The sequence below is a fragment of the Heterodontus francisci genome, chromosome 1, assembly GCF_036365525.1.
Source record: "Heterodontus francisci isolate sHetFra1 chromosome 1, sHetFra1.hap1, whole genome shotgun sequence".
NCBI lineage: Eukaryota > Metazoa > Chordata > Chondrichthyes > Heterodontiformes > Heterodontidae > Heterodontus > Heterodontus francisci.
Window position 1 is genome coordinate 244224653 of NC_090371.1, and position 27640 is coordinate 244252292.

Consider the following 27640-nt stretch of genomic DNA (forward strand, 5'->3'; position numbering starts at 1 on the left):
CCATCCTATTCTCATATTCTCTCTTTGCCAGTCTTATTTCCCTCTTCATCTCCCCTATCAACTTATTGTATATGGTTTGAGAATCATTTGATGAGTTCACCTAACATGCATTTTCCACCCTCTTTTTTGTTTCATCATCATTTCTATCTCCCTCATCATCCATGGAGCCCTGTTCTTGGTTCCCCTACCTTTCTCCTTTGTTTTACTGTACATATGAATGAGGAGTAGTAGGCCACTCGATCCCTCGAGTCTGCTGTGCCATTCAACAAGATTATGGCTGATCTGAAGCATCTCTTCCTTAAAGATTGTTCTGTTGGGGATCCGTATGCGAGCTAAGCTCCGCACCGACGTGACTCTCTGTTCAGACCTGGGTTCCCCTCCGACACCGGCCAGGCTCCGCTTCAAATACCACGTGCCCATGAAAACTGGCCGCTTCCCGCGCTGGGGAGTGACCGCGCAGGCGCAGTGTTTCCTCGAGCCGTTCAGTTTCTACTCGGTGATAACGGTAGTTTGTAACGGTGGGCGCGAGAGAGTGGGCGAGTAACGGTCGAGTGAGTGATTAATAACAACTTTATATAAGTAATGTTAGTCATGTAATGCACTTGGATGTAAATGAGAATATGTGAGTGCGACAGGTGCATCTGAACCGAGTAGCTTTGGTCACATGTCAGGTACAATGTAAGTTTGGTGTCTTTGAAACGTTGTAATGAGTGTCGTTTTCTGGAGGTACTGGCATGATACAGCATTAGGTCACATCAGCAATTAGAGTTTTGTATCGATATATGCATTGTATCATTTTCTGAATCTGAATTTTACACCGGGAGGCTGGCATATTGGATAGTAGGGCCGAATTCTTGGGCTTAATGGTTACAAAGATCGGAACTATTGGCGTAGTGTCAGGTTTAGAAGTCGCTATTATGTATATTGTACACAAGATTTTCTTTCTGGGGAAGTATATGTTCTACTTGGAAAAATCATTTTTGGCATTTGGTGCATTTTCTGAGGATTTGGAGTGCACTTTATCTTATTTGTACGAAGTTATTTTATAATGTGTACAGTAATTGGTGTAAAAACGCACTACATTAAAGCACATAAATACACTTTCTCCAATCATAAAAATATCCATCTGTCCCTACTTTTTTGTTCCTGGAGATTTTTCATCGTGCAACTACCTTTTTTAGTTTCATGTGCCTTAACTTTTATAACAAATCTTTCATATCTTAGCTTTCTGAAAATCCATGCGTACCTTGACAGCAGACTCTTGTCTCTAAGCACACTTATTTGTTTTAAGAAATTCAGTATTTTAAAAGGTCAAGTTCGACCTATTCTTCCCAACTTCATAACATAGACTGAAATTATTTTATACCCACAACTGAATTGAGAATAACTGGTTTATAATTTTTTGTGTGCTTAAATTTATCCAGCTACTGTCTATCATCATCCCATTAATACAAGTCAATGTCAATTATCCACTATCATGAAATCAGTATTGTAGCTGCTCTATGTATATATTTTTATTGCACGCAAGAGTAAAGGTTCATAAAATAACTTATTTGCATTTTTGCTTATTTGTTTGAACCCTACCAAGCCCACCATTAAGTTGGATAGGGGCCTTTAACAATCACCCACTTCCCTCACTGCCCCCACCCCCAAATTTTGCTTGGTGTTTGTCTCTCAGTTTGGAGGATGTGTAGCAAAAGTGTTTATATGTTCATGTGTTTTAGTGGAAGTCCAATAGCTACAATATTTAATTAGTGAATATTGTATTCATGTTTGCAGATAGCAGAACAATTGCTGCAAACTTGCAAAGCCATTCACAAGGTCAGTAGAGATGAGACTGACCATTTTGTGAATATGAATTCATCTATCAAGGAAGATCCTAAATTCCCAGCATAACATCCAATGGTTTCTTTAATGAATTCTGTGATTCTAGTGTTTTTACTGTTCTACCTAGAGATTATTTCCATGTATTGATTACATTTTGTGAACAAGGTGAAATCTGTCCAGTTTGCCATTTGGTAATTTGATCTAAGTAACATTCTGTAGTTACTTTTCTATCTCTAAATTATCTTCTTTGAAAGTTGAAAAGTATAGGTTACTCCCATCTTTCTTCATAACTCAGCCCACTGACAGGAAGAAATAGTCTTAAGGTTCTTCTCTGCCCTTCCAGAGCTTAAATGTCTCCTTTTGTATCTTGGTTACTAGGACTGGTCTGACCAAAGCACTATGAAGTTAAAGCATAGCTTTAACCAACTTGTACTTTATTGTTTTGGCTATATGTCCTGCAATCAGTTTGGTTTGTTTATTGCTCTTTAGCAGTAATTGATTTATAAAACACTAAATCTCGTAAATCCACCCTTACCTGTTTCTCTCCCTACAGATGCTGTCAAACTTGCCGAGAATTTCCAGCATTTTCTGTTTTTATTTCAGATTTCCAGCATCCGCAGTATTTTGCTTTTATTTTAGCTATTTCAGTGCTATTCAAGGAATTGTTGCATCATTCATTTCTTTTTCTGCTTGACCAATTTGCATTCAACTCTGAATCAAAGTAGTTAATGTAAATAGAACGCAACCTCGGAAACGCTAATCAGCACCCCTCTTTGGTATAACTCTAACAGGTCTCCTTTCGGCTAATTGGTTACACATGCCAGGTTTTACTTAAATGCCAACTCTTCTGTACAGACAGTTGTGAAATGTTTGAAAGTCTAGATACATTTGGAGTTGAGGCGGAGATGAGATCAGCCATGATCGTATTGAATGGCGGTGGAGCAGGCTCGAGGGGCTGAATTGCCTACTCCTGCTCCTAGTTCTTATGTTCTTATATCATGTTGCATAGTATTCTGTAAAACTCTTGGGATGGCTACTGCCTCAACAAACCAAGTAGGTTTATCGAGGAGAATCTACCCCTTCTGAATGCATGTTTATGCTACTTACTAGCTTATACAGTTTGCTCCTGATAACTCATTTCATATTTACCTGATATTGATTTGAAACTAATAGGCTGTATTGACCATCATAATGACCATCAGTGTCTCAAATCTTATTGATTTTCCTTATTAATTGGGATAAGTGTTACTTTCCCCCTTGCCGAGGATTTATTTGTTTTGCGCTTTTGGCTTTCTAGGACTTGCATCTCAATAATGTAAAATGTTTTTAATTTTGATCAGATTGCTATTTAGATTTGACATGTTACTTGTAGTACTTGCTCAGAAAAAAAATCATTAATATGTTAACAATTCTCAGTTTTGGCTTCAGTAATATCCTGTTGGATTACTACCTCTTTAACCACCCTCTTAATGTTATACTGGAAATAATTCTTACAGTAGGCAGGTATAAATTCAGCAAATAATCATAAGTAGAAATGATTCATTCAGTGTTTGAGAAAAATATAGGTAACCAATGCAATGAAAGCTCTTGATATACAAATACTAAAGACATAAATAAACTGGTTTGTAAATGGTTCAAGTACGCTAGGTCCATTCCATTCTCTATGTCATTTGTGTAAGAAGAAGCCCTTGTATTATTCAACAATTGGGGGAAGAAAATCAAAACTACTACCAGTCAATTGGATTATTTAAGAAATGAAGTCAGATAACTGCATTCACTGTGAAAGTAGAGTGTAGATGTAGTAGCTGTGAGTGATTAACAAGGGAAATTGCCATGACTGTTAAGTAGTTTGATCTGTTTGATAGCATCAGCTTAGTTGAAACTAGTTTGTTGTATTCTGCAAGCCTAGTTTTGAAAGTAAACATTGGAAAGTTGAGAAGAAAAACAAAGAATGTTGCAAGTTTAATTTTTAGGTGCAATGAAGGGGAAAGATAGGAGCCGTCATTGGCAAATGCAAGAATTCTTGTTCTAAAAACACAGATAGTCTTCATCTTAAAATAAAGCTGAAATAATTTGTTCTTGCTTATTATTGTCACCTGGTCCAGATGGGATGCATCCTAGGTAACTGAGAGAAGCTAGGGTAGAGTTGGAAGAAGCTCTGACCATAATCTTTCAGTTCTGTTTGGATAGAGTAGTGTGCCCAACGACTGGAGGTTTGCAGATGTTCTGCCCCTGTTCACAAAGAGGAGAGAGAAAACTACAGGCTAATCAGTCTAACGTCAGGGGTGGGAAAACTACTAGAGAACATTGTCAAGGACAAAATTAAATCTCACTTGGAGAGGCATGGGTTAATAAGAGATGGCCAGCATGGGTTTATTAAAGGAAAATTATGTGACTGACCTGATTGAGTTCTTTGAAATAACAAAGAGGGTTGATGATAGTATAGTAAATATTGTAGTGTTTAATAATAGTGTTTAATAAAAATACCACATAAACTTATTTGGAAAATAGAATCACATGATATTAAAGGGACAGTAGTAACTTGGGTAAGAAATTGGGTAAGGGATAAGAGGCAAGAGTGGTGCTGAATGGGCATTTTTGTGACTGAAAGGGAATACACAGCGGGGTTTCACCCCCCGGGGTCATTGTTAGGACCATTGCTTTTCTTTATATATAAATGGCCTGTGGACTTTGCAATAGGGGGTACAATTTCAAAGTTTGCTGATATACAACATGGAAATGTTATAAGTAGTGAACAGGATAGCAGACTTCTTAAGTGTGAAGTGATGCACTTCAGGGGAAACAACATGGAGAGGCAGTAAAATCTAAAAGGTACTATTTTGAGGGGGTGCAAGAGCAGAGGAACCTGGTGGCAGGGCAGGTTGATAAGGCAGTTAAGAAAACATACGGAATACTTGGTTTTGTAAATACTATTGAATACAAAACCAGGAAGTCATGCTAAACCTTTACAGGTCACCAGGTTAGGCCTTAGCTGGAGTATTGTGTACAATTCTGGGTGCCACACTTTAGGAAAGATGTCAAGGCCTTGGAGAGGATACAAAGGAGGTTTACCAGGATGAAACCAGGAATGAAAGGGTTCAGTTATGTGGAGAGATTAGAATAGCTGGGATTGTTCTCCTTGGAGCAGAGTAGGTTAGGAGGCGACCTAATAGAGATATTCAAAATTATGAGGATTTTGATGGAGTAAGTAGGGAGAAATTACTTCCTCTGGTAAATGGGTCGGCAACCAGAGGTCATTAATTTAAAATAATTGGCAAAAGAGCTAGAGGGGAAATGAGAAATTAGTTCACACAGAGGGTTGTGAAGGTCTGGAACCTACTGCCTGAAAATGTAGTGGAATTGAGTGCCATCGCAATTTTCAAAATGCAATTGAACGTGTACTAGAAGAGGACTATTTTGCATGGAAAGTTTATAAATTCTAGTTTATAGGGAAAAATCTGGGATTAAATTGGACAGCTCTTTCAAAGAGCTGGCACAGACATGATTGACCGAATTCCTTCTTTCTGTGTGTAAGATTTTGAGTCTATGATTCTATGGAATGTAGCTTCCAGGAGAGGATGGGGGAGAAGCAGTTTTCAAATTTTTCATTTCATTTCTGTGAAAACTGCCTTATTTCTTAACCACCAATCTCTAGTTCCTGGTACAAAACATTTCTCCAAACATCAGCTACTTGTTTAGAATTACAGCCTTCCTGACTCACTGGATAAACTTGCTGAGCCGAGAAGCCTCTTTTGAATTCTCATACTCGCCAACACTGTCAATCTTCCTCCTAGGGCTGGGTATATTTAGCATGCCGAAATATTTCCTACGATGGAAGATGGTGCAAATATACACAAATGGAGAATGGTTGAAGTCTTCAATTTTTAGTTTTTTTCTTACTTTGTAGCAAGTATTGTTGATATATATTCCTATTTATGCTATCTATGTTCTGTGGTTTTTGTTTCAGAATGTCCAGTGACAGTGCCTGGCGTAAGGGTTCAGGAGAACCTAGTTTTGCTCAAATTTTGAAGAAGAACATCCCTCCAAAGCCACCTCAGCAAACATTAAACGTAACTTTCACATCACAGGGTGGAGCTGCAGAAGATTTAGACTCTGGCGTGTCAAGAGTTATTCAAATTTCAGGTGTGATAAAAATTATTTCTAGTTTTTTGGGCATGAGATATTGCAGATAGTTTTGCCGTCATTTAATAGGGACATCTGTTCATTGGCTAGTGTTTCTTTCATATACCAATATCCTACCTGAACAATATACTGCTCCTGTATTAAGGAAATATAAAGAGTTAAATAGAATCTTTTTATTTTTAGAAACTGGAGAAGGCTCTAGGCCCATGTAAATAGATAGAAATGGCTATCACATTTCAGCTTAGGAAAAGGCATATTCTTAATATTTATTCCCAGTATTTTGGTTCTAATTTACTTATTTTTGACTTGCCACAGCCTGGATAATTGTAATATACAAATCATCTGAACCTGGGCTCCCATCCTCTATTACTCAGATATGTAATTTGAGCTATTGCAATTTTAAAAATTAAAAAAAAAAATCAATCTTGGGTTATAGGTGTTGCTAGCAAGGCTGGAATTTATTTTGCATCCCTAGTTGCCCTTGAAAAGGTGGTGGTGAACCTTTTTCTTGAATCGCTGCAGTTCATGCAGTCATGTGGTGAAGGTACATCCGTAATGCTGTTGTCCAGGGAGTTCCAGGATTTTGACACTGACTATAAAGAAATGGTGATGTATGTCCAAATTCTTGTGACTTGGAAGGGAACTTCAAGGTTATGGTGTTCCCAAATGCCTGCCATTGTTCCCCTATGTGGTGGAGATCGTGGGTTTGGGAGGTGTTTTCAAAGAGGGCTTGCTGAGTTGCTGCATTGTATCCAATTGATTGTACATGCTGTAGCCACGGTGCGCTAATAGTGGATGAGCTGCCGATCAAGCGGATTGCTTTGTCCTGGATGGTGTCAGGCTTCTTGAATGTTGTAGCTGCACCCGTCCAGGCAAGTAGAGACTATTCCATTATGCTCCTGACTTCTGCATTGCATTATAATCTGATCCAAACAGAGGCAGAAATAATTATTGGAAGCTTCTGTCATGCAAGAATCTTAAGTCCATTGTCACAAGTTGCTTAATTGTCCAAGATGGGCGTTAATTGGGGTGCGTCACACCTGTTTTTCAGGTGCTAAGCGGTCAACTGAGGGTCCAAGATGTGCGTGCATGCTTCCGGCAGGAAGTGCACAGGATGCTATCTCGGTGAAGGTGTTTGTATGCACGTGCCTACTGGATGTCAGCAAGATTTAGAGCAGAGAGATCATGACAAAGATCAGTGTCAATGCTGATTTGAAGCCCCCACTGCCATTTTGGAATTCAACATTGAAACCAGCACACTGTCCTTTCCTCACTTAGCAGAACATGATGCTAAACATCATAAAGGACTCCCCACCAGTGTTATTTAATGGGGTAAAGCCACAAGTACAGGTTAGATGCAGGTTTATTATTGTTGGAGTTGTATGTATTTTTGAGTGAGTTGTAGAGTTGTTGAAACTTTCAGTAACCGACAAGGATTGATCTGGCTGCTCAATATACTGCCTTAATACCCTTATATACTGCCAAAGCAGTTGGCTGCAGACGTGGGGAGATAAACATGCCAGGCTCCGGGAATAGAGTGGAGGAACGAGACTGACTGGATTGCTCTACGGTGAGCCGGTATGGACTCGTTGGACTGAATGGCTTCCTTCTGTACCGTGATGACTCTGACCTTATAGGAGGAAAAAAACTTGCAGGATGGCCTGGTAAGGCTACCACTTGGGATGGAGCATGAAGGCAGAGCAAGACAAGCTGCCAGAAGATGGAAGAGAATTAGTAGGGCACAGCATGAGGGACCACTTCTCCTACCTCAATTTGATTGAGAAGTATTGCATGAGGCGCCTTTGTTTTAACCACAGAGGTTCATACTGAGATATGTGAGCAGCTGCAGCCACAACAGCAGCCTCAAAGCAGGGAAAAGGCTGCATTGGCTGTGGTTAAAGTGACCATTGCTTTAAACTAAAAAACGTAAGAAACAGGAGCAGGAGTATGCCTCTTGCCTGCTCTGCTATTCAGTAAGATCATAGCTGATCTTCAATTCCATTTTCTTGCCTGATCCCCATATCCCTTGATTCTTAGATTCCAAGAATCTATCAATCTCAGCCCTGAAATGTGTTCAATGAGTGAACGTCCACTGCCTCTGGGGGTAAAAATTCCAAATCTTCACACCTCTGAATGAAGAAATGTCTCCTCTCCTCAATCCAAAATAGCTGACCCCCTTCCCCTGAGACTATACTGTTTAGTTCTAGACTCTCCATTCAGGGGAAACAGCCTTTCAGCATCTATCGTGACAAGCCTCTCAGAATCTTGTATGTTTCCGTGAGATCACCATTCATTTTTTTAAACTCCAAAAGGTCTGTTCTACTCAATTTCTCCTCATTGGACACCCCTCTCATCCCAGACTTTACACAACAGGCTCGTTTTAGGCTTCAAGAGATAGGTGGTAGCATTTCCCAGTTTATATTGCATTGGTGTCTCAGCAAGGTCGCCAAGGCGCTCTATGTCAAGTGAAATACCTACACCTCCTTCCCGTGGAGCAGTATGTAATTGACGGCACTCACATCGTCTTCTGTGCTCCCCATCTCAACTCTACAATCTTTACCAATAGAAAGGAATTCCACTCCCTCAATTTACAGCTGGTTTTTGATCACGGACAGTGCATGCAGGTCTGTGCCTGCTATTCTGGCAGAATTCATGACTCCTTTATTTTGTAGCAGTCTTCTGTTCCCCTGTATCCAAAACAGCCCTTCAAGTTAGAGGCTGGCTATTGGGTGACCAGGAATATCCCCTCCTGATGTAGCTCATGACTCTATTCAGAAACTTGCACACACAAGCATCGCAGAAGTGCAGTGACGGCCATACTGTCACAAGAAACATCATGAGGCACACAATTAGCCTTCTCCAACATTGCTTCTGCTGCCAGGACTGTTCTGGAGGAACACTGCAGGACACTGCTGAGGGGGTATCTAGATTTGTCATTTGTGACGTGCTGCACAACCAGATGATAAAATGAGAAAAAGGAAGAGAGTGGACAACCTTGGCAGCCCTTTCTGCCAGGGCTCTACGAGGCCAGCTCATTGAGGAGTGCTTCCACAGACCTCAAATACACCTCACTGTTTATCCTCGTTGCCACGTTTCTAACCTTTCCTATTTTAATTACCATCACGTCTTTTTTTATCAACATTTATTATTTTCACTTGACTCCAGACATAAACACCAAATTGCACAATCAAGTCATAATTTATCGAAATAATATCCATCTAGTAAACCAATCACTCTTGTGCATTCCCTGGTTTCTGTTTCTCATGTTCATTTCTCTATTCTGGTGCTCCATTGAGGTGCTTCCCTACTGGCTGCAGGCTGCTCAGCTTCATTTAAGGGGTTTGCAGTTCTGCATCCTCTTTGAGGATGACTTCGAGTAGGTCTCGGCCTGCACCATTGGATCATAGGAAATAGGAGCGGGAGTAGGCCATTCAGCCTGTCGAGCCTGCTCTGTCATTCAAACAGATCGTGGCTGATCATAGAGTTATCCAGCACAGAAACAGGCCCTTCGGCCGATTGTGTCTCTGCCAGCCATCAATCACCTATCTATTCTAATCCCATTTTTCTAGCACTAGGCCCATAGTCTTGTATGCTATAGCGTTTCAAGTGCTCATCTGAATACTTAAATGTTGTGAGGGTTCCTGCCTCTATCACCCCATCAGGTAGTGTGTTCCAGATTCCAACCACCCTCTGGGTGCAAAAAGTTTTTCTCAAATTCCCTTTAAACCTCCTGCACCTTACCTTAAATCTATGCCCCCTGGTTATTGATCCCTCCACAAAGGGAAAATGTTTCTTGCTATCTATCCTATCAATGCCCTTCAATTTTGTATACCTCATCTCCCTCTACGCCATTTTTCCTCACTATCCCCATATCCCTAGATGTCTTTAGTATTGTCTTGAACATGCTCAACGATTGAGCCCTCTGAGGTAGAGAATTCCACCGATTCCCCACCCTGAGTAAAGAAATTCCTCCTCATCTCCATTTTAAATGGCCTGCCCCTTATTCTGAGATGGTGTCCCCTTGTTCTAGACTCACCAGCCAGAGGAAACATCCTGTCTACATCCACCCTGTCACGCCCTGTAAGAATTTTGTAAGTTTCAATGAGATCACCTCTCATTCTTCAAAATTCTAGAGAATACAGGCCCAGTTTCTGAAATATCTTCTCATAAGACAATCCCGCCATCCCAGGGGTTAGTTTGGTAAAGGGCGGCACAGTGGCGCAGTGGTTAGCACCGCAGCCTCACAGCTCCAGGGACCCGGGTTCGATTCCGGGTACTGCCTGTGTGGAGTTTGCAAGTTCTCCCTGTGTCTGCGTGGGTTTTCTCCGGGTGCTCCGGTTTCCTGCCAAAAGACTTGCAGGTTGATAGGTAAATTGGCCATTATAAATTGTCACTAATATAGGTAGGTGGTAGGAAAATATAGGGACAGGTGGGGATGTTTGGTAGGAATATGGGATCAGTGTAGGATTAGTATAAATGGGTGGTTGATGTTCGGCACAGACTCGGTGGGCCGAAGGGCCTGTTTCAGTGCTGTATCTCTAATCTAATCTAAACCTCCATTGCACTCCCTCTATAGCAAGTATATCCTTCCTTGTATAAGGAGACCAAAACTACACAGTACTCCATCTGCGGTCTCACCAGGGTTTTATACAATTGAATCAATACATCTTTACTCCAGTACTCAAAACTCCTTGCAATGAAGGCCAACATACCACTTGCCTTCTTAATTGCTTGCTACATGTGCATACTAGCTTTTAGTAATTCAAGAGCTAGGACACCCAGGTCCCTTTGGACATCAATGCTTCCCAACCTCGCACCATTTAAGAAATACTCTGCCTTTCTGTTTTTTTTCTACCAAAGTGGATCAATTCACACTTATTCACATTATGTTCCATCTGCCATGTTCATGCCCATTCACTTAGCCTGTCCAAATCCCCTTGAAGCCTCCTTGCATCCTCCTTACAACATACATTCCCTCCTCGTTTTGTGTTATTCACAAATTTGGAAATGTTACACTTGGTCCCCATATCTAAATCATTTATATAAATTAGATCAGCTGTGACCCAAGCAATGATCTTTGCAGTACCCCACTAGTAACAGCCTGCCATCCTGAGAATGACCCATTTTATTCCTACTCTCAGCTTTCTGTCCGTTAACCAATTCTCAATCCATTGCAGTATATTACCCCCAATCCCATGTGCTCTAATTTTGTTTACTAACCTCCTGTGTGGGACCTTATCAAAAGCCTTCTGAAAATCCAAATACACCACATGCACTGGTTTTCCTTTATCTATGTTGCAAGTAACATCCTCAAAAAAAACTCCAACAGGTTTGTTAAATGTGATCTCCTTTTCATAAATCCATGTTGACTCTGCCCAATCATGTCATTATTTTCCAAGTGTCCTGTTATCTCATCCTTTATGTGCCTTGGTGGCACAGTGGTGCAGTGGATAGCACCACAGCTCCAGCGACCCGGGTTCAATTCTGGGTACTGCCTGTGCAGAGTTTGCAAGTTCTCCCTGTGACCGTGTGGGTTTCTGCCGGGTGCTCTGGTTTCCTCCCACAGCCAAAGACTTGTAGGTTGATAGGTAAATTGGCTGTTGTAAATTGCCCCTAGTGTAGGTAGGTGGTAGGAGAATTGAGGGAAGGTGGGGATGTGGTCGGGAATATGGGATTAATGTAGGTTTAGTATAAATGGGTGGTTGATGGTCAGCACAGACTCGGTGGGCCGAAGGGCCTGTTTCAGTGCTGTATCTCTCTGACTCTATTTATAATAGACTGTAACATTTTCCCTACTACTGACGTCAAACTAACAGGTCTGTAGTTCTCTTTTCTCTCTCCCTCCTTTGTTAAATAGTGGGGTTCCATTTGCTACTATCCAGTCTGCAGGAACCCTTCCAGAATCTATAGAATTTTGAAAGATACTCTGGGATGTAACTCATCTGCTCCAGGGGATTTGTCAACTTTCAATCCAATTAATTTTTTGAGTACTGCCTCTTCATTGATACTAATTACTTTCAGTTCCTCATTTTTACAAGTCCCTTTGTTCCCGAGTATTTCTGGGAGATTTTCTGCGTCTTCCTCTGGAAAGACGGACGCAAAGGAATTGTTTAGTCTTTCGGCCATTTCCTCATTCTCCAGCACAAACTCTCCTGTCTCCACCTGCAATGGACCCACGTTCGTCCTTGCTAATCATTTCCTATTCACATACCTAAAGAAGCTTTTGTGTTTCTAGCTAGCTTAGATTCATAATCTCTTTTCCCTTTCTTTATCAGTCTCTTGGTCCTCCTTTGTTGGATTCTAAATTGCTCCCAATCCTCTGGCTTGCCACTTTTTCTGGCAACCTTATAAGCCACTTCCTTTGACCTAATGCAGTCCTTAACTTTTTTTGTTAACTATGGGTTGATTTACCTTACCTGTTGGGATTTTGTGTCTTGGAAGAATGTATATTTGTTGTAAACCATGTAATATGTCTTTAAATACTAGCCATTGCCTGTCTACCATCAAATCTTTTAATGTATTTTCCCAAACCACCTTAGCCAACTTGCTAGTTTCCTTTGTTTAGATTTAGGACCCTAGTTTCAGAATAAACTATCTCTTTCAAACGTCATGTGGAATTCTATCCTATTGTGGTCACTATTTCTTAATGGCTCCTTTACGGCAAGATTATTAATTAGTCCTTTCTCATTGTATAATACTAAATCTAAAATAGCCCGATCCCTAGTTGGTTCCTCAACGTGCTGCTGCAGAAACCCATCCTGTACACATTCCAGGAATTCATCCTCCATAGTATTAGTGCTAATTAGGTTTACCCAATCTATATTTAAGTTGAAGTCGCCCATTATTACTGTATTGCCCAAGTTACATGCTGCTCTAACTTCCTGATTTATACCGTGCCCAACATTACCACTACAGTTTTGCGCTCTATAAACAACTCTCTCAAATGTTTGCAGTCCCTTGCTGTTTCTTAGCTCCACCCAAACTGATTCTACATCTTGCTCCTTCGATCTAAAATCCCTCTGTCATGTACTGATCTCGTTCCTTATTAACAGCGCTACCCCACCTCCTTTTCCCCTCCGCCTATCCCTCCTAAATGAAGAATATCCCTGAATATTCAGTTCCCAGTCCTGGTCACGCTATAACCACATTTCCGTAATGGCAATTAAATCATATCCATTTACCTCTATATGTGCCTTCAAATCATCTACCTTGTTGCGAATGCTGCGTGCATTCGGATAGAGTGCCCTTAACTTTGTCTTAACATTATTCTTCATTCCGATCCTATTTGATGTTTGCCTTTGTCTTGTCTGCATTCCTGTTTCGCTTACTACTTGTCTACTTCCTGTTATCAGTTTTGCTCCCCTCCAATCCGAGCTCCCTCTTAGGTTACCAATTCCCTGACAATTTAGTTTAAACCCTTTCCAATAACATTAGTAATCTCTCTGCAAGAATGTTAGTCCCAGTCCTGCTGAGGTGCAACCCATCCATCTTGGACAGGTCCCACCTACTCCAGAACAGATCCCAATGCCTCAGAAATCTGATGCCCTCCATCTTGCACCAATTCTCCATCCAGTTAAATTGCTTAATCATCCAGTTCCTATGCTTACTAGCACATGGCACTGGGAGTAATCCTGAGATTACTGCTTTTGAGGTCCTGCCTTTTAATTTCTTTCCTAACTCCTTAAACTCTGCTTTCAGGACCTCATCCCTCTTCTTACCTATGGTGTTGGTACCAATGTGGACCGCGACCTCTGGCTGTTCACCCTCCCCCAGAAGAATATCCTGCAGCTGCTCTGTGACATCCTTGACCCTGGCACTCGGGAGGCAACATACCATCCTGGTGTCACGCCTGCGGCCACAGAAACACCTGTCTGTTCCTCTAACTGACAAATCCCCTCTCACTATTGCCCTTCCACTCCTCATCTTCCCCTCCTGTGCAGCAGAGCCACCTGTGGTGCCACGGACTTGGCTCTTGCTACACGCCTGAGGAACCTTCACCCTCACCAGTATCCAAATTGGAAAACCAGTTAGCAAGCAATATCGATTCAGGGGACTCCTGCATTACCTGCCTGGTTCTCTTAGACTGCCTGGCAGTTATCCGTTCCTTCTGCCTGCACATTCTTAGCCTGTGGTGTGACCACCTCCCTAAAATTGTTATCCACGTAGTTCTCTGCCTCGCGGATGCACCATAGTGACTCCAGCCCCCAATCGAGCTCCGAAACCCGGAGCTCAAGCTTCTACAGCTGGTCACACGTCCTGCAGATGTATTTGTCACGGACACATGGCGCGTCCACGATTTTCCACATAACACAGGAGACACAATCCACCGGCTGAGCTGCCCTACCTTACCTTTGCTTTACAAACTAATTATTAGTGTGATAAGTAGAATAACTTACCAGTTACTCGCCAATCAGCTTCTTCCTCTGTACCGAAGTAAGATGCAAATAGTGGAGGCTGTAAAGTCAGAAAAGAAAGAGACAAAGGAGCACCTCCTTCCCCTTGTCACTGAAGTCCCTCACACACCTACTCACAGCCTTACACTCTGTCCAAGCACGCTTTCTAATTAGTAATAAATTACACCAACTAAAACCTTAGTACTAACCTTACCACTAGCAAGGGAGTATTTAAGGGTTTAAAAAATTTTTTTTTTTCTGATTTTTACAGCTTTTTACAGCTGTTACTCACCAACCAATCAGCTTACGACTTTCCCATGTTTTTTTCACTTCTCACACCCATCGTGCACTGACCTCCAGCCACAACTGCAGACTAACGACCTCTCTGGTCTCCCAGGTGAGTGGTGGGCCTCAAGCTCCGATCTTGATTGATAGCTCCGGTTCTGCTTCCTCCCAGGTCTGCAGACTGCCTCTCCAGTCTTCCAGGTGAACATAGGCCTAATTAGAGGATTTTAAAAGCAAAGAAGGACCAAGAGAGCTAAGGAATTGCAGTTTCATGGTCCTAAGAAAGTTTGAGTTAAAATAGGAAGCTACAGTGTTTTTTTCCCCCCACATTATGCAGACGTAGGTAGGACAGAGCGTATAGTAAGACATTCCTTTTGAAGTGTAACCACAAGAGGGAAAAGTTTAGGAAAGCGCTGATTATAGTAGAACTAATAAGTCAAAGACAAAAAGGTCACACTGAAGGGTGTGGTTGGAGTCTAAAGTTGGGATGGAGATCACCTGTTAGGTTGCAGGAAAACATTTGTTACCTGTCAAAAGTGTAAGAAAAGGCATAGCATATGTTCAATAATCAAATCTCGCATGGACTTCGGAATTATAGGAAGTTAAGACATGAGTGAAAGAAATATTTGATACAAAAGGGGTAATCGAGCTTCTTGCTGGCATGTCTATTGATGGAACAAATGTGGATGTTTCATTTTGGGGTCAGGAGATACCGAGGCCAAGAATGACAATACGTGAAGAAGGAGTAACAGTGCAAGAGGTGTGAAGAAACCATGTCTTGGAAGAATTAAAAGAAACAAGTTTTCCATTGTCAAGTTGAAGGGCATGGAAATTCAAGATGTAATGATTCAACTACTTCCATTTGAGAGGACTGGAGATTGTGAACACTGAGGGCAGTTATTTGATATGAGGAATGTTGATGAAAATTGAACAGAATTGTCAACGTAAGAATGCACAGGATTGGATGATATCTGAAGAAAGGATAGAGCCTTGGGAAATCCCTAAGTTAATGAAGAGTCAGAGGCTGAGCCATCAACTGCAACACTAATGATGAGGTATAGTTCCATCACCTCGTTCAAGTGGCTGTTCTTCGTGTGTGAGAACCAACAATGAGTTGATGAACTATTTCACTATGCAGGCCACCATATTCCTGTAAGCTAACTTCCCATTGCATTCAGCACAAGTTGCAGGGTAGCTGGGTAATGATTAGAACCAGCAACCCCAGTTTTATTTTTCCTGTTTTCCCATCGTTAACCTCCGTAGATTTGGTCAAGAACCTAAATCTGTCCTAGCAGAATTAAGGCAATCCAACATAGATGAAGGATAAAATCTTAGACCTTCTAGTTATGTCATTTATCATGTGGTGCATGGTGCATTTGCCACCTAAAAAATTAAAGGACATAGTGTTGATTCAAATCTACCTAGTTTGTATTTGTAAATAATATGAAAACAGCTGTGTTACTCTGAATATTTTTTGGAGCACCAGTGTTCAGCATGGTGGAAATCTCTGGTGTATCCTGTCTTAGCTGAGTTACCACGGAGATGTGTTGTTTGAAATTGGAGAGCGAGAAGGAATAGATAGAAGCACTGTCTCTGATTGGGGAGATACAGATTTAAAAAAAAAAATTGAGACTTGGGACAGAGAACATAGAATACAGCAGAGAAGGAAGCCATTTGGCCCATTTTGCCTCTGGTTCTTTGGTAGAGGTATCCAGTTAATCCCCCTACCTTGCTGTTTCCCCATAGCCCTATAATTGTTTTTTTCCCCTTTAAGTATTGATCTAATTCTCTTTTGAATGTTACTGTTAAATCTGCTTCACTACCCTTTTAAACAGTGCATTCCAGATCACAACAGCATGCTGTGTTTGAAAAAAAGTTTTTTCATGTCACCTCTGGTTCTTTTTCCAATCATTTGAAATCAAGGTCCTCTGGTTACTGACCCTTCTGCCACTGGAAACCGTTTCTCCTTATGTACACTATTAAAACCAACGCCAGTATCAAATTTACCCTTAACCTTCTCTGCTATGGAGAGCAACCCCAGATTCTTCAGTCTGTGCACATAACTGAAGTTCCCCATCCCTGGTACCATTGTAGCAAATTGCTTCTGTACCCTCTCCAAGGTATTGAGTTTTCTAGAATTGAAACCAGTACTTCAACTGAGGTTTAACCAATGTTTTTATAAAGTTTTAACATAGCTTCCTTGCTTTTGTACTTGTATTTCTCTATTGATTAAAGCCAAGGATCCCATATGCTTTTTTAATAGCCTTCTCGACTTGTCCATACAACTCTATGTCTCTCTGTTTCTTCACCCCTTTAAAATGCACCAATATTTGCCTTTGTATAGTACCTTTATGGTATAAAACATCTCAAGGCTCCTCACTGGACCATTTTTAGGCAAAAATTGACACCCAGCCAAAGGGAATATTAGGAAGGGTGAGAGCAGTAAAAACCTTTTACACAGAGTTTGTAAGTCTGGAATGCTGGAGTTAGTGATTGAAGCAGTGGCCATGTTAGCTTTTAAGAATAGGTAAGGTCAGTGGTTGAAGGAAAGGGGGGGGGGGGGGAAATGATAAGGGGATAGAGTGAAGATATGGGATTAAGACGTGGAGAGTAAACATCACAGGCTGCTTTGGCCGAATGGTCTGTTTCCATGTTGTAATTTCTATGTTGTTCTATGAACTGATGCATCACTAAATAGGGAAGGATGGAAAATTATAGGTATGTGCATTGGTAGCCCAGAGGTAATGATTCCAGTGGAGGCTGTGCAATTAGGGCAGCATAACTTCAAAATGAGGTCAAAATATATATTTTTTTAGGCTATTTGATTGCACCCTTTTGCGCTCACTTCACAGTCCCAATGCTGCTGCCAATGTCAGTCTTGGCGTTCTGATATTCCTTACATTTGCCCGTTTCCAGAAAGTGTAGGAATTCTTGGCATCACTAACACAGATAGCAATAGCTTATTGGTACTTTCCCATGACTGTACCACTGATCGCTCACACCTCTATTTTAGCAAAGTGAAGAACATCAGGCTCTTCATGAATAGTTCCATATTTGACATTAGCTGAGCTTCCAACTGAGCTGAAATAGTTGATTGAGTTTAGTTAGAAAAAAAGCTTTTTTGCACCTTATACCCATATTGGAGGGAGCGCTTTACATAAAAAATAGATTCCCATTATAGTCATTACCTCCTTTAGTTATTAAAAAGTTAAAATTCTTGAATTAACACTCCAGATATTTCAGTCGGTAAATAAATTGCCCGCTATGGAAGTAAGGCATACAGACCAGGAAAGTGACAGGTTTGATCCCAGTTCTGGGCTGAATTAGTTAAGCTCAGTTTAGATGTAGCTTGGGTGTAGCAGCACTTTAGTTGACCACCTGAGTTTTCGGGGATAGGTAAAGGGAAAAACATCATTCATGTTTCCCATACCAGTAATCTCTGCTGACAAGTCCACAAATATGGATAATGGGAGAGGACAGGATCAAGCTCATTTATGGTCCCTCAGTCCATAAATTGCCTACCAACATATGGACCCTGATTTTAACTGCCCCTGCCTGGTGGAAATGGGGACAGGGTTGGAGCAATTAAAATAAGGCCTGCCACTTACCCACTCTAATCACACTGCCTTCTGAGCTATATTTCTATAGCTCTTGGGTCTAAAGGGATCAAAGGGTATGGGACAAAAGCGGGAACAGGTTACTGAGTTGGATGATCAGCCGTGATCACAATGAATGGCGGAGCAGGCTCGAAGGGCCCAATGGCCTACTCTTGCTCCTATTTCCTATCTTTCTTATGTCCCAATATTAATCTGCTCTTTCGAGTTGGCGAGTGAGGCAGGCACCTGCAGGAAGCAAGCTGGGTCCTACTTTAAATATGCAGATTGGGTCAAATTATATCATTAAGACCCGATCTGCAATTTGAGTTGAAGAACTAAGCAGAGCAGCAGTGATTATTTTGGGTCTCCTTGTGGATAGGAAGGACAGGGCTACTCCACAAGGATGCCTTGAGTCTTCTTTGCTCCAGGCCTCTCCTCTTCTGCCCGCTGACCAGGTAGTCAGTCTAGTCACTTGTCAGTCAGGATTCTGGAAAAATTTATTTAATGAGGCCTGGCCATCAAGATTGGCAACCTGAATGTTCCCAACCTTGCCGAATGTGTCGCCTGCTACTAGACTCACATTCAGCTTTTCTGCCCCCGCGCCTTGTACAACTCGAGGCGATGATCTCTGCCTCAGATATGAAGGATAATGCTTTGGGTGAATTTCAGAAAATTAACCAATGACGCTTTGCCCAACTTAAGTTGGAAACTTCAGGGGACAGGGAGTCAGTTTTGAAGACCGTTGTTCTCATGTTGTGATGTTGAAGTAAGCAGTAATATTACAGTAATAAATTTACTCACGAGTAAGGGTAACTACTATTATAATATCCTGTGCAGCTCAAATAAATTGTTAACTTGTGAGTCATTTTAAACATTTTACTACTGCTTGCTATCTTACTTTATGCTCTTTCTCTTCTCATTCACTCTCGCTGCATTGGAACTATCTAGCCTCTAAAAGCAGGATACAACAACAACTTGCATTTATATAGTGCCATTAATGTAGTAAAACCGATGCTTCACAAGAGCATTGTCAAACACATGTTTGGATAATTAAAGTCCACCATTATATCTACCCTATAATTTTTAACCTTTCTGTAATTACCTTGCAAATTTGTTCCTCCATGTCCTTCCCACAAGCTGGTGGCCTACGTTGAACACCAAGCAATGTAGTTGCACCTCTTTTGTTCCTTGGCTCTAGCCAAATTGATTCTGTCCTCAGCCCCTCTGGGACATCTTTTTTCTGCAGCACTGCAATGCTCTCCTTAATCAATACTGCCACCCCTCCCCTTTTTTTCCCTTTCCTATCTTTCCTGAACACCTTGTATCCAGGAATGTTTAATATCCAGTCCTGCCCTTCTTTGTGCCTGGTCTCTAATATAGTCACAACATCAGGGCGGCACAGTGGCGCAGTGGTTAGCACCGCAGCCTCGCAGCTCCAGGGACCCGGGTTCGATTCTGGGTACTGCCTGTGTGGAGTTTGCAAGTTCTCCCTGTGCCTGCATGGGTTTCCTCCGGGTGCTCCGGTTTCCTCCCACAAGCCAAAAGACTTGCAGGTTGGTAGGTAAATTGGCCATTATAAATTGTCACTAGTATAGGTAGGTGGTAGGGAAATATAGGGACAGGTGGGGATGTTTGGTAGGAATATGGGATTAGTGTAGGATTAGTATAAATGGGTGGTTGATGGTCGGTACAGACTCGGTGGGCCGAAGGGCCTCTTTCAGTGCTGTATCTCTAATCTCACATGGCAATCTGTGCCTGTACTTCACCAGTCTTATTAACCACACTCCGTGCATTCACATACATGCATGTTGACCCTGATTCAGACTTGATTACTTTCTCCCTTACTCTGACCCCACCTAATAATGTACTATTCCCTACTCTTGTGCTATCTATCTCCCCCAGTATTCTGTGCGTCTTAGTATTCCTCTCTAATACTTGCTCCTGGTTCCCACACCCCAGACAAGTTAGCAGTTTTGCTTCCCTCCAATCTGAGCTCCCTCTCAGGTTCCCATCTCCCTGACAATTTAGTTTAAACCAGCAGCACGAGCAAATCTCCCTGCGAGGATTTTCGTCCTTGTCTAGGTTAATGGATAAGAGAACAGATTTTGTGAGTTTCCCCACCAGAAATTCCATCCCCTGACCACTGTTTGCATACCTGACACCTACCTGAAATTAAGACAGACCGTTTGCAATTTTGGTGTTGTGTTGACCTTGTGATGAGCTTCTAACTACATATCCGCTCCATCGCAAGACTCCTACTGCCACCTCAGTAACGTTGCCTGACTCCAACCCTGCTTCAGCTGTTTTGCTGTTGAAACCTTCATCAACGCCTTTCGTGTCTCTAGACTTGGCTATTCCAGTGCTCCCCAGCCCAGCTTCCTATCTTCCACCCTGTATAAACTTGTGCTGATCCAAAACATTACTGCCCCTGTCTCAACTCGCACAAAGCCTCATTCACACGTCAACCCCTTTGCCTGCTGACCTATCATGGCTCCCATTCTAACTGCCTCAGTTTTAAAATCCTGATCCTTGCTTTCAGATCCCACAATGGCTTTATTCCTCCATATCTCACTTCTAACCCTCCAAGCCCTTGATCTCTGTGCTGTTCCAATTCTGGCATCTTATGTATCCCCAATCTTAATTGCTCCACCATTGACAGCTGTGCCTTCAGATGCTGAGGCCCAAAGTGCTGAAATTACCTTGCAAATCCTCTCTACCTTTCCATCTCCCTCCTTTAAGATGCTCCTTAAAAGCTAACTCTTGAGCAAGATTTTTGGCTATCTGCTCTATTATCTACTTATCTGGTTTGGTGTCAAAAATGTTTTTCATTAATAACCCTCTTGTTTCAGTGCCTCGGGATGTTTTTTTTTATTCATTCAGGGATGTGGGCGTCGCTGGTCAGGCCGGCATTTATTGCCCTTGAGAAGATGGTGGTGAGCTGCCTTCTTGAACCGCTGCAGTCCATTTGGGGTAACAGTGCTGTTAGGAAGGGAGTTCCAGGATTTTGACCCAGCGACAATGAAGGAACGGCGATATAGTTCTTAGTCAGGATGGTGTGTGACTTGGGGAACTTGCACGTGGTGGTGTTCCCATGCATTTGCTGCCCTTGTCCTTCTAGTCGGTAGAGGTCGCGGGTTTGGAAGATGCTGTCTAAGGAGCCTTGGTGCATTGCTGCAGTGCATCTTGTAGATGGTACACACTGCTGCCACAGTGCGTCGGTGGTGGAGGGAGTGAATGTTTGTAGATGGGGTGCCAATCAAGCGGGCTGCTTTGTCCTGGATGGTGTCGAGCTTCTTGAGTGTTGTTGGAGCTGCACCCATCCAGGCAAGTGGAGAGTATTCCATCACACTCCTGACTTGTGCCTTGTAGATGGTGGACAGGCTTTGGGGAGTCAGGAGGTGAGTTACTCGCCTCAGGATTCCTAGCCTCTGACCTGCTCTTGTAGCCACGGTATTTATATAGCTACTCCAGTTCAGTTTCTGGTCAATGGTAACCCCAAGGATGTTGATAGTGGGGGATTCAGCAATGGTAATGCCGTTGAATGTCAAGGGGAGATGGTTAGATTCTTGCTTGTTGAAGATGGTCATTGCCTGGCACTTGTGTGGCGCGAATGTTACTTGCCACTTATCAGCCCAAGCCTGGGTGTTGTCCAGGTCTTGCTGCATTTCTACAAGGACTGCTTCAGTATTTGAGGAGTCACGAATGGTGCTGAACATTGTGCAATCGTCAGTGAACATCCCCACTTCTGACTTTATGATTGAAGGTAGGTCATTGATGAAGCAGCTGAAGATGGTTGGGCCTAGGAGGAACTCCTGCAGTGATGGCCTGGAGCTCAGATGATTGACCTCCAACAACCACAACCATCTTCCTTTTGCGCTAGGTATGACTCCAGCCAGCGGAGGGTTTTCCCCCTGATTCCCATTGACCTCAGTTTTGCTAGGGCTCCTTGATGCTATTCTCGGTCAAATGCTGCCTTGATGTCAAGGGCAGTCATTCTCGCCTCACCTCTTGAGTTCAGCTCTTTTGTCCATGTTTGAACCAAGGCTGTAATGAAGTCAGGAGCTGAGTGGCCCTGGCGGAACCCAAACTGAGCGTCACTGAGCAGGTTATTGCTAAGCAAGTGCCACTTGATGGCACTGTTGATGACACCTTCAATCACTTTACTGATGATTGAGAGTAGGCTGATGGGGCGGTAATTGGCCGGGTTGGACTTGTCCTGCTTTTTGTGTACAGGACATGCCTGGGCAATCTTCCACATTGCAGGGTAGATGCCAGTGTTGTAGCTGTACTGGAACAACTTGGCTAGGGGCGCGGCAAGTTCTGGAGCACAGGTCTTCAGTACTATTGCCGGAATATTGTCAGGGCCAATAGCTTTTGCAGCATCCAGTGCCTTCAGTCGTTTCTTGATATCACGCGGAGTGAATCGAGTTGGCTGAAGTCTGGCATCTGTGATGGGACTTCAGGAGGAGGCCGAGATGGATCATCAACTCGGCACTTCTGGCTGAAGATTGTTGCAAATGCTTCAGCCTTATCTTGCACACTGATGTGCTGGGCTCCCCTATCATTGAGGATGGGGATATTTGTGGAGCCTCCTCCTCCCGTTAGTTGTTTAATTGTCCACCACCATTCATGGCTGGATGTGGCAGGACTGCAGAGCTTCGATCTGATCCATTGGTTATGGGATCGCTCAGCTCTGTCTATCGCATGCTGCTTATGCAGTTTGGCACGCAGATAGTCCTGTGTTGTAGCTTCGCCAGGTTGACACCTCATTTTGAGGTATGCCTGGTGCTGCTCCTGGCATGTCCTCCTGCACTCTTCATTGAACCAGGGTTGGTCTCCTGGCTTGATGGTAATGGTAGAGTGGGGGATATGCTGGGCCATGAGGTTACAGATTGTGGTTGAGTACATTTCTGCTGCTGATGGCCCACAGCGCTTCATGGATGCCCAGTTTTGCATTGCTAGATCTATTCGAAATCTATCCCATTTAGCACGGTGGTAGTGCCACACAACACGATGGACAGTATCTTCAATGTGAAGGCGGGACTTCGTCTCCACAAGGACTGTGCGGTGGTCACTCCTACCAACGCAGTCATGGACAGAAGCATTTGCGGCAGGCAGATTGGTGAGGACAAGGTCAAGTATGTTTTTCCCTCGTGTTGGTTCCCTCACCGCCTGCCGCAGGCCCAGTCTAGCAGCTATGTCCTTTAGGGCTCGGCCAGCTCGGTCAGTAGTGGTGCTACCGAGCCACTCTTGGTGATGGACATTGAAGTCCCCCACCCAGAGTACATTTTGTGCCCTTGCCACCCTCAGTGCTTCCTCCAAGTGGTGTACTGAGTCATCAACTAAGGGAGGGTAGTAGGTGGTAATCAGTAGGAGGTTACCTTGCCCATGTTTAACCTGATGCCATGAGACTTCATGGGGTCCAGAGTCGATGTTGAGGACTCCCAGGGCATCTCCCTCCCTACTATATACCACTGTGCCATCACCTCTGGTGGGTCTGTCCTGCCGGTGGGACAGGACATACCCGGGGATAGTGATGGCAGTGTCTGGGATATTGTCTGTAAGGTATGATTCCGTGAGTATGACTGTCCGGCTGTTGCTTGACTAGTCTGTGGGACTTTGGCACAAGACCCCAGATGTTAGTAAGGTGGACTTTGCAGGGTCGACAAGGCTGGGTTTGTCGTTGTCCTTTCCGGTGTCTAGGTCGATGCCGGGTGGTCCGTCCGGTTTCATTCCTTTTTATTGACTTCATAGTGGTTAGGTACAACTGAGTGGCTTGCTAGCCCATTTCAGAGGGCATCTAAGAGTTAACCACATTGCTGTGGGTGTTTTCCTATTTTAAAGGCGCTATATAAATGCAAGTGGTTGTTCTACCATATTCTAGTTCACCCGTAATAGTCTGACTGTGAGTACTCTTTTCAACATGGATAGACTGCTTTTATAACTAAAATAAACACAAAATGCTGGAAATGTTTAACAGTTCTGGCAGCATCTATGGAGAGAGAAACAGTTAACATTTCAGCTCTGTTAGATTAGATTAGATTTTTAGATTAGAGATACAGCACTGAAACAGGCCCTTCGGCCCACCGAGTCTGTGCCGAACATCAACCACCCATTTATACTAATCCTACACTAATCCCATATTCCTACCAAACATCCCCACCTATCCCTATATTTCCCTACCACCTACCTATACTAGTGACAATTTATAATGGCCAATTTACCTATCAACCTGCAAGTCTTTTGGCTTGTGGAAGGAAACCGGAGCACCCGGAGAAAACCCACGCAGACACAGGGAGAACTTGCAAACTCCACACAGGCAGTACCCGGAATCGAACCCGGGTCCCTGGAGCTGTGAGGCTGCGGTGCTAACCACTGCGCCACTGTGCCGCCCTATTAGAAATGTAATAGGTTTTCAGCAAGTGAAAGGGAGGCTGGGGAAAACAAAAGTCAAGGTCTGTGATTGGGCAGGGATTAAATGACAAAGATGTCATGGAACAGAAGGCAAAGGGATTGGTAATAGTTGTAGTAAAAGACAAAGCATTAGTCCAGAGAGAGTGTTAATGGCAGAATAATGAACAGGTCTGTCCAAAAACAAAAACATGAAAAACAAGTTTAAGACAGGCACATGGTGAAAAGAAAATTTTTTTTTTTTAAACAGTAGTTATGCTTCAAAATTGTTGCACTGTGTTGAGTCCAGAAGGCTGTAAAGTGCCTAATGGGAAGATGAGGTGCTTTCCCTCAAGCTTGCGTTGATCTTCATTGGAACACTGCAACAGGCAGAGAACAGAAATTTGGGCATGAGAGCAAGGTGGTGAATTAAAATAACAAGCAGCCAGATGCTCTGGGTCATGCTTGCGGATTGAGCGGAAGTGTTCCACAAAGTGGTCACCCAATCTGCGTTTGATCTCCCCAGTGTAAAGGGGAGTGCATTGTGAGCAGCGAACACAGTATACTAAATTGAAAGAAGTACAAGTAAATCTCTGCTTCACCCTGGAAGGAGAATTTGGGGCTTTGGATGGTGAGTAGAGAGGAGGTAAAAGGGCAGGTGTTGCCCTCCCCATGCAATTGCAGGATGTGTATGAGGTGTCAGGGATAATGGAGGAGCGAACCAGGATGTCCCAAAGGAACTGTCCCTTCGGAATGCTGACGGGAGGGGAGGTGAAGATGTTGTTTGGTGGTGCCATTATGCTGGACGTGCCGGAAATAGAAGAGGATGATCCTTTGGATGTGGAGGCTGTTGGGTTGGAAAGTGAGTATAAAGGGAACACTATCGTGCTTCTGGGATGAAGGGGAAGGAGCGAGGGCAAAAATGCGGGAAATGGGTTGGACACTGTGGAGGGCCCTGTCAGCTACAGTGGGTGAAATCCTCGGTTGAGGAAAATGGAAGACGTATCCGAAGTGCTGTTGGGAAAGTTGCATCATCAGAACAGGTGCAACAGAGAAACTGGGAGAATGGAATGGAGTCCTTACAGGAGACAGGGTGTTGAGGTAGCTGTGTGAGTTGGTGGGTTTATGAATATTAGTGAACAGCCTATCCCCAGAAATGGAGACTGAGAAGTCGAGGAAGGGAAGGGCAGTGTCAGAGATGGACCCTGTGAAGATAAGAGAAGGATGGAAATTGAAAGCAAAGTTGATGAACTTTTACAGTTCAGGGCAAGAGCAGGAAACTGCACCAATAGTCAGCAATGTACTGGCAAAAGAGTTGGGGGAGGGGGCCTGAGTAGGACTGGAAAATGGAATGTTTGACAGACCCCATAAAAAGACTAGCATAACTAGGGCCCATGCGAGTACCCATAGCAACACGTTTTATTTGGAGGAAGTGAGTGGAGTTGAAGGAGAAGTTGTACAATGTGAGAACAAGTTCAGCCAGGTGGAGGATGATGGTGGTGGATGGGCACTAGTTGACCCTCTGTTCAAGGAAGAAACAGAGAGCTGTCAGACCATCCTGGTTGGGGACGGAGGTATAGAGAGAATGAACGTCCGTAGCAAAGAGGAGGCAGTTAGGGCCAGGAAACTGGAAATTGTCAAAATGATGTAGGGCATCAGAAGAGTCACAGATATAGGTAGGAAGAGACTGGACCAGGGGAGAAAAAATAGTGTGAAAATAGAAAGAAGTAAATTCAGTGGGGCAGGAACAGGCTGAAACAATGGGTCTACCAGGCCGGTCTTCTTTGTGGATTTTGGCAAGGAGGTAGAAGCGAGCTGTCTGGGATTGCAGGACTATGTGGAGGGAAGTTCTTCAGAAGAGATGAGGTCAGTGACAGTTCTGGAGACAGTGTGCTAGATTTGGTGGCGCCAGAGAGCTCCTGACGCCACACTGAAAAGGGGGGGAGAACTTCGCATCAGCCTTTGCAAGTCCAGCCCCACCCCCACCCTGCCAGCACGATCCTACGTTGTTCCAGCACTTATGGCCGATGCCGGGATCCTGCCTCCAAGAGCTGCTGGTCAATCAGAGGGCTGGCAGCTCAGCAGCATCAGCAACGTCACTGGGCCACTGTCAATACTGCACAGAGCTTGGACCCAGGCCCAGCACTGCCGACCCGGATCTCAGGTATGTGAGGCGGTGTCACTGGGGACAGTCTGGAAGGCCCTGACAAGAAAGGGTAGGTGTGCAGTGCAGGGGAACGGGTTCCAGGGACGTGGAGTTTTCCCCAGTGGGGGTCTTCCGTGGGCCACAGATTGCCCACGGAGAAGTGCCCCCCACCCCGCACTTGCAGGGAGGGCGCCTTTATATTACTTGGTGACCTTCCCACATGACAGAGGCACTCGTTAATAGGCCACTTAAGAGCCTCAATTGGCCTCTGGGCAGGAAAGCCATCATCTGCCTATCCCGCCCCTGACGTCACTTAGCGACAGGCCCTCTGCCTCCCATCGCAGTTCTGTGGGCCTCCGACCCTGCCTTGGGGGCCCATAAAATCCAGCACAGTTGCTTGATGTTCGGTGGTGGGGTCATGGTCCAAGTGGAGATAGAAAGAAGTGTCTGAGAGTTGGCACTCAGCCTCTGCAAGGTAGAAGTCACTATGCCAGACAACAACAGCACCACCCTTGTCAGCATGTTTGATCACAATGTCATGGTTAGACCTGAGAGAACTGAGTGTAGCAAGTTCAGAGGGAGATAAGGTCGAATAAGTGAATGAGGGGAGTAGAAAAGTTAAGATGGCTGATGTAACGCCGACAGTTCTCAATGACAAGATCAAGGGCGGGTAAAAGGCCAGAGGGAGGGGTCTGGTGGAGGGAGAATACTGGAGATAAGTGAATGGATCCGCTGGTCGGGGGAGGACTCCTGACCAAAGATGTGAGCCTGGAGGTGAAGGTGATTCGAGAAGAGCTCAAGGTTGTGCCAAGCCTGCAATTCATTGAGGTGGGGCGTAAGGTGATAAAGCTGAGTCATTT

At 43.7% G+C, this 27640-nt stretch overlaps 1 protein-coding gene across 1 annotated transcript in view; it reads left to right on the forward strand.

The window, feature by feature from the left end:
- Positions 1-485: 485 nt before the first annotated feature.
- Positions 486-27640, forward strand: part of adad1 (adenosine deaminase domain containing 1 (testis-specific)) — a 144029-nt gene continuing 116874 nt past the window's right edge. Inside the window, exons 1-2 of the mRNA XM_068024072.1 lie at positions 486-551; positions 5795-5970. Of these exons, the coding sequence (XP_067880173.1) occupies positions 5796-5970 (175 nt within the window). The 5' untranslated portion in view covers positions 486-551; position 5795. The remainder of the gene's footprint in view (positions 552-5794; positions 5971-27640) is intronic.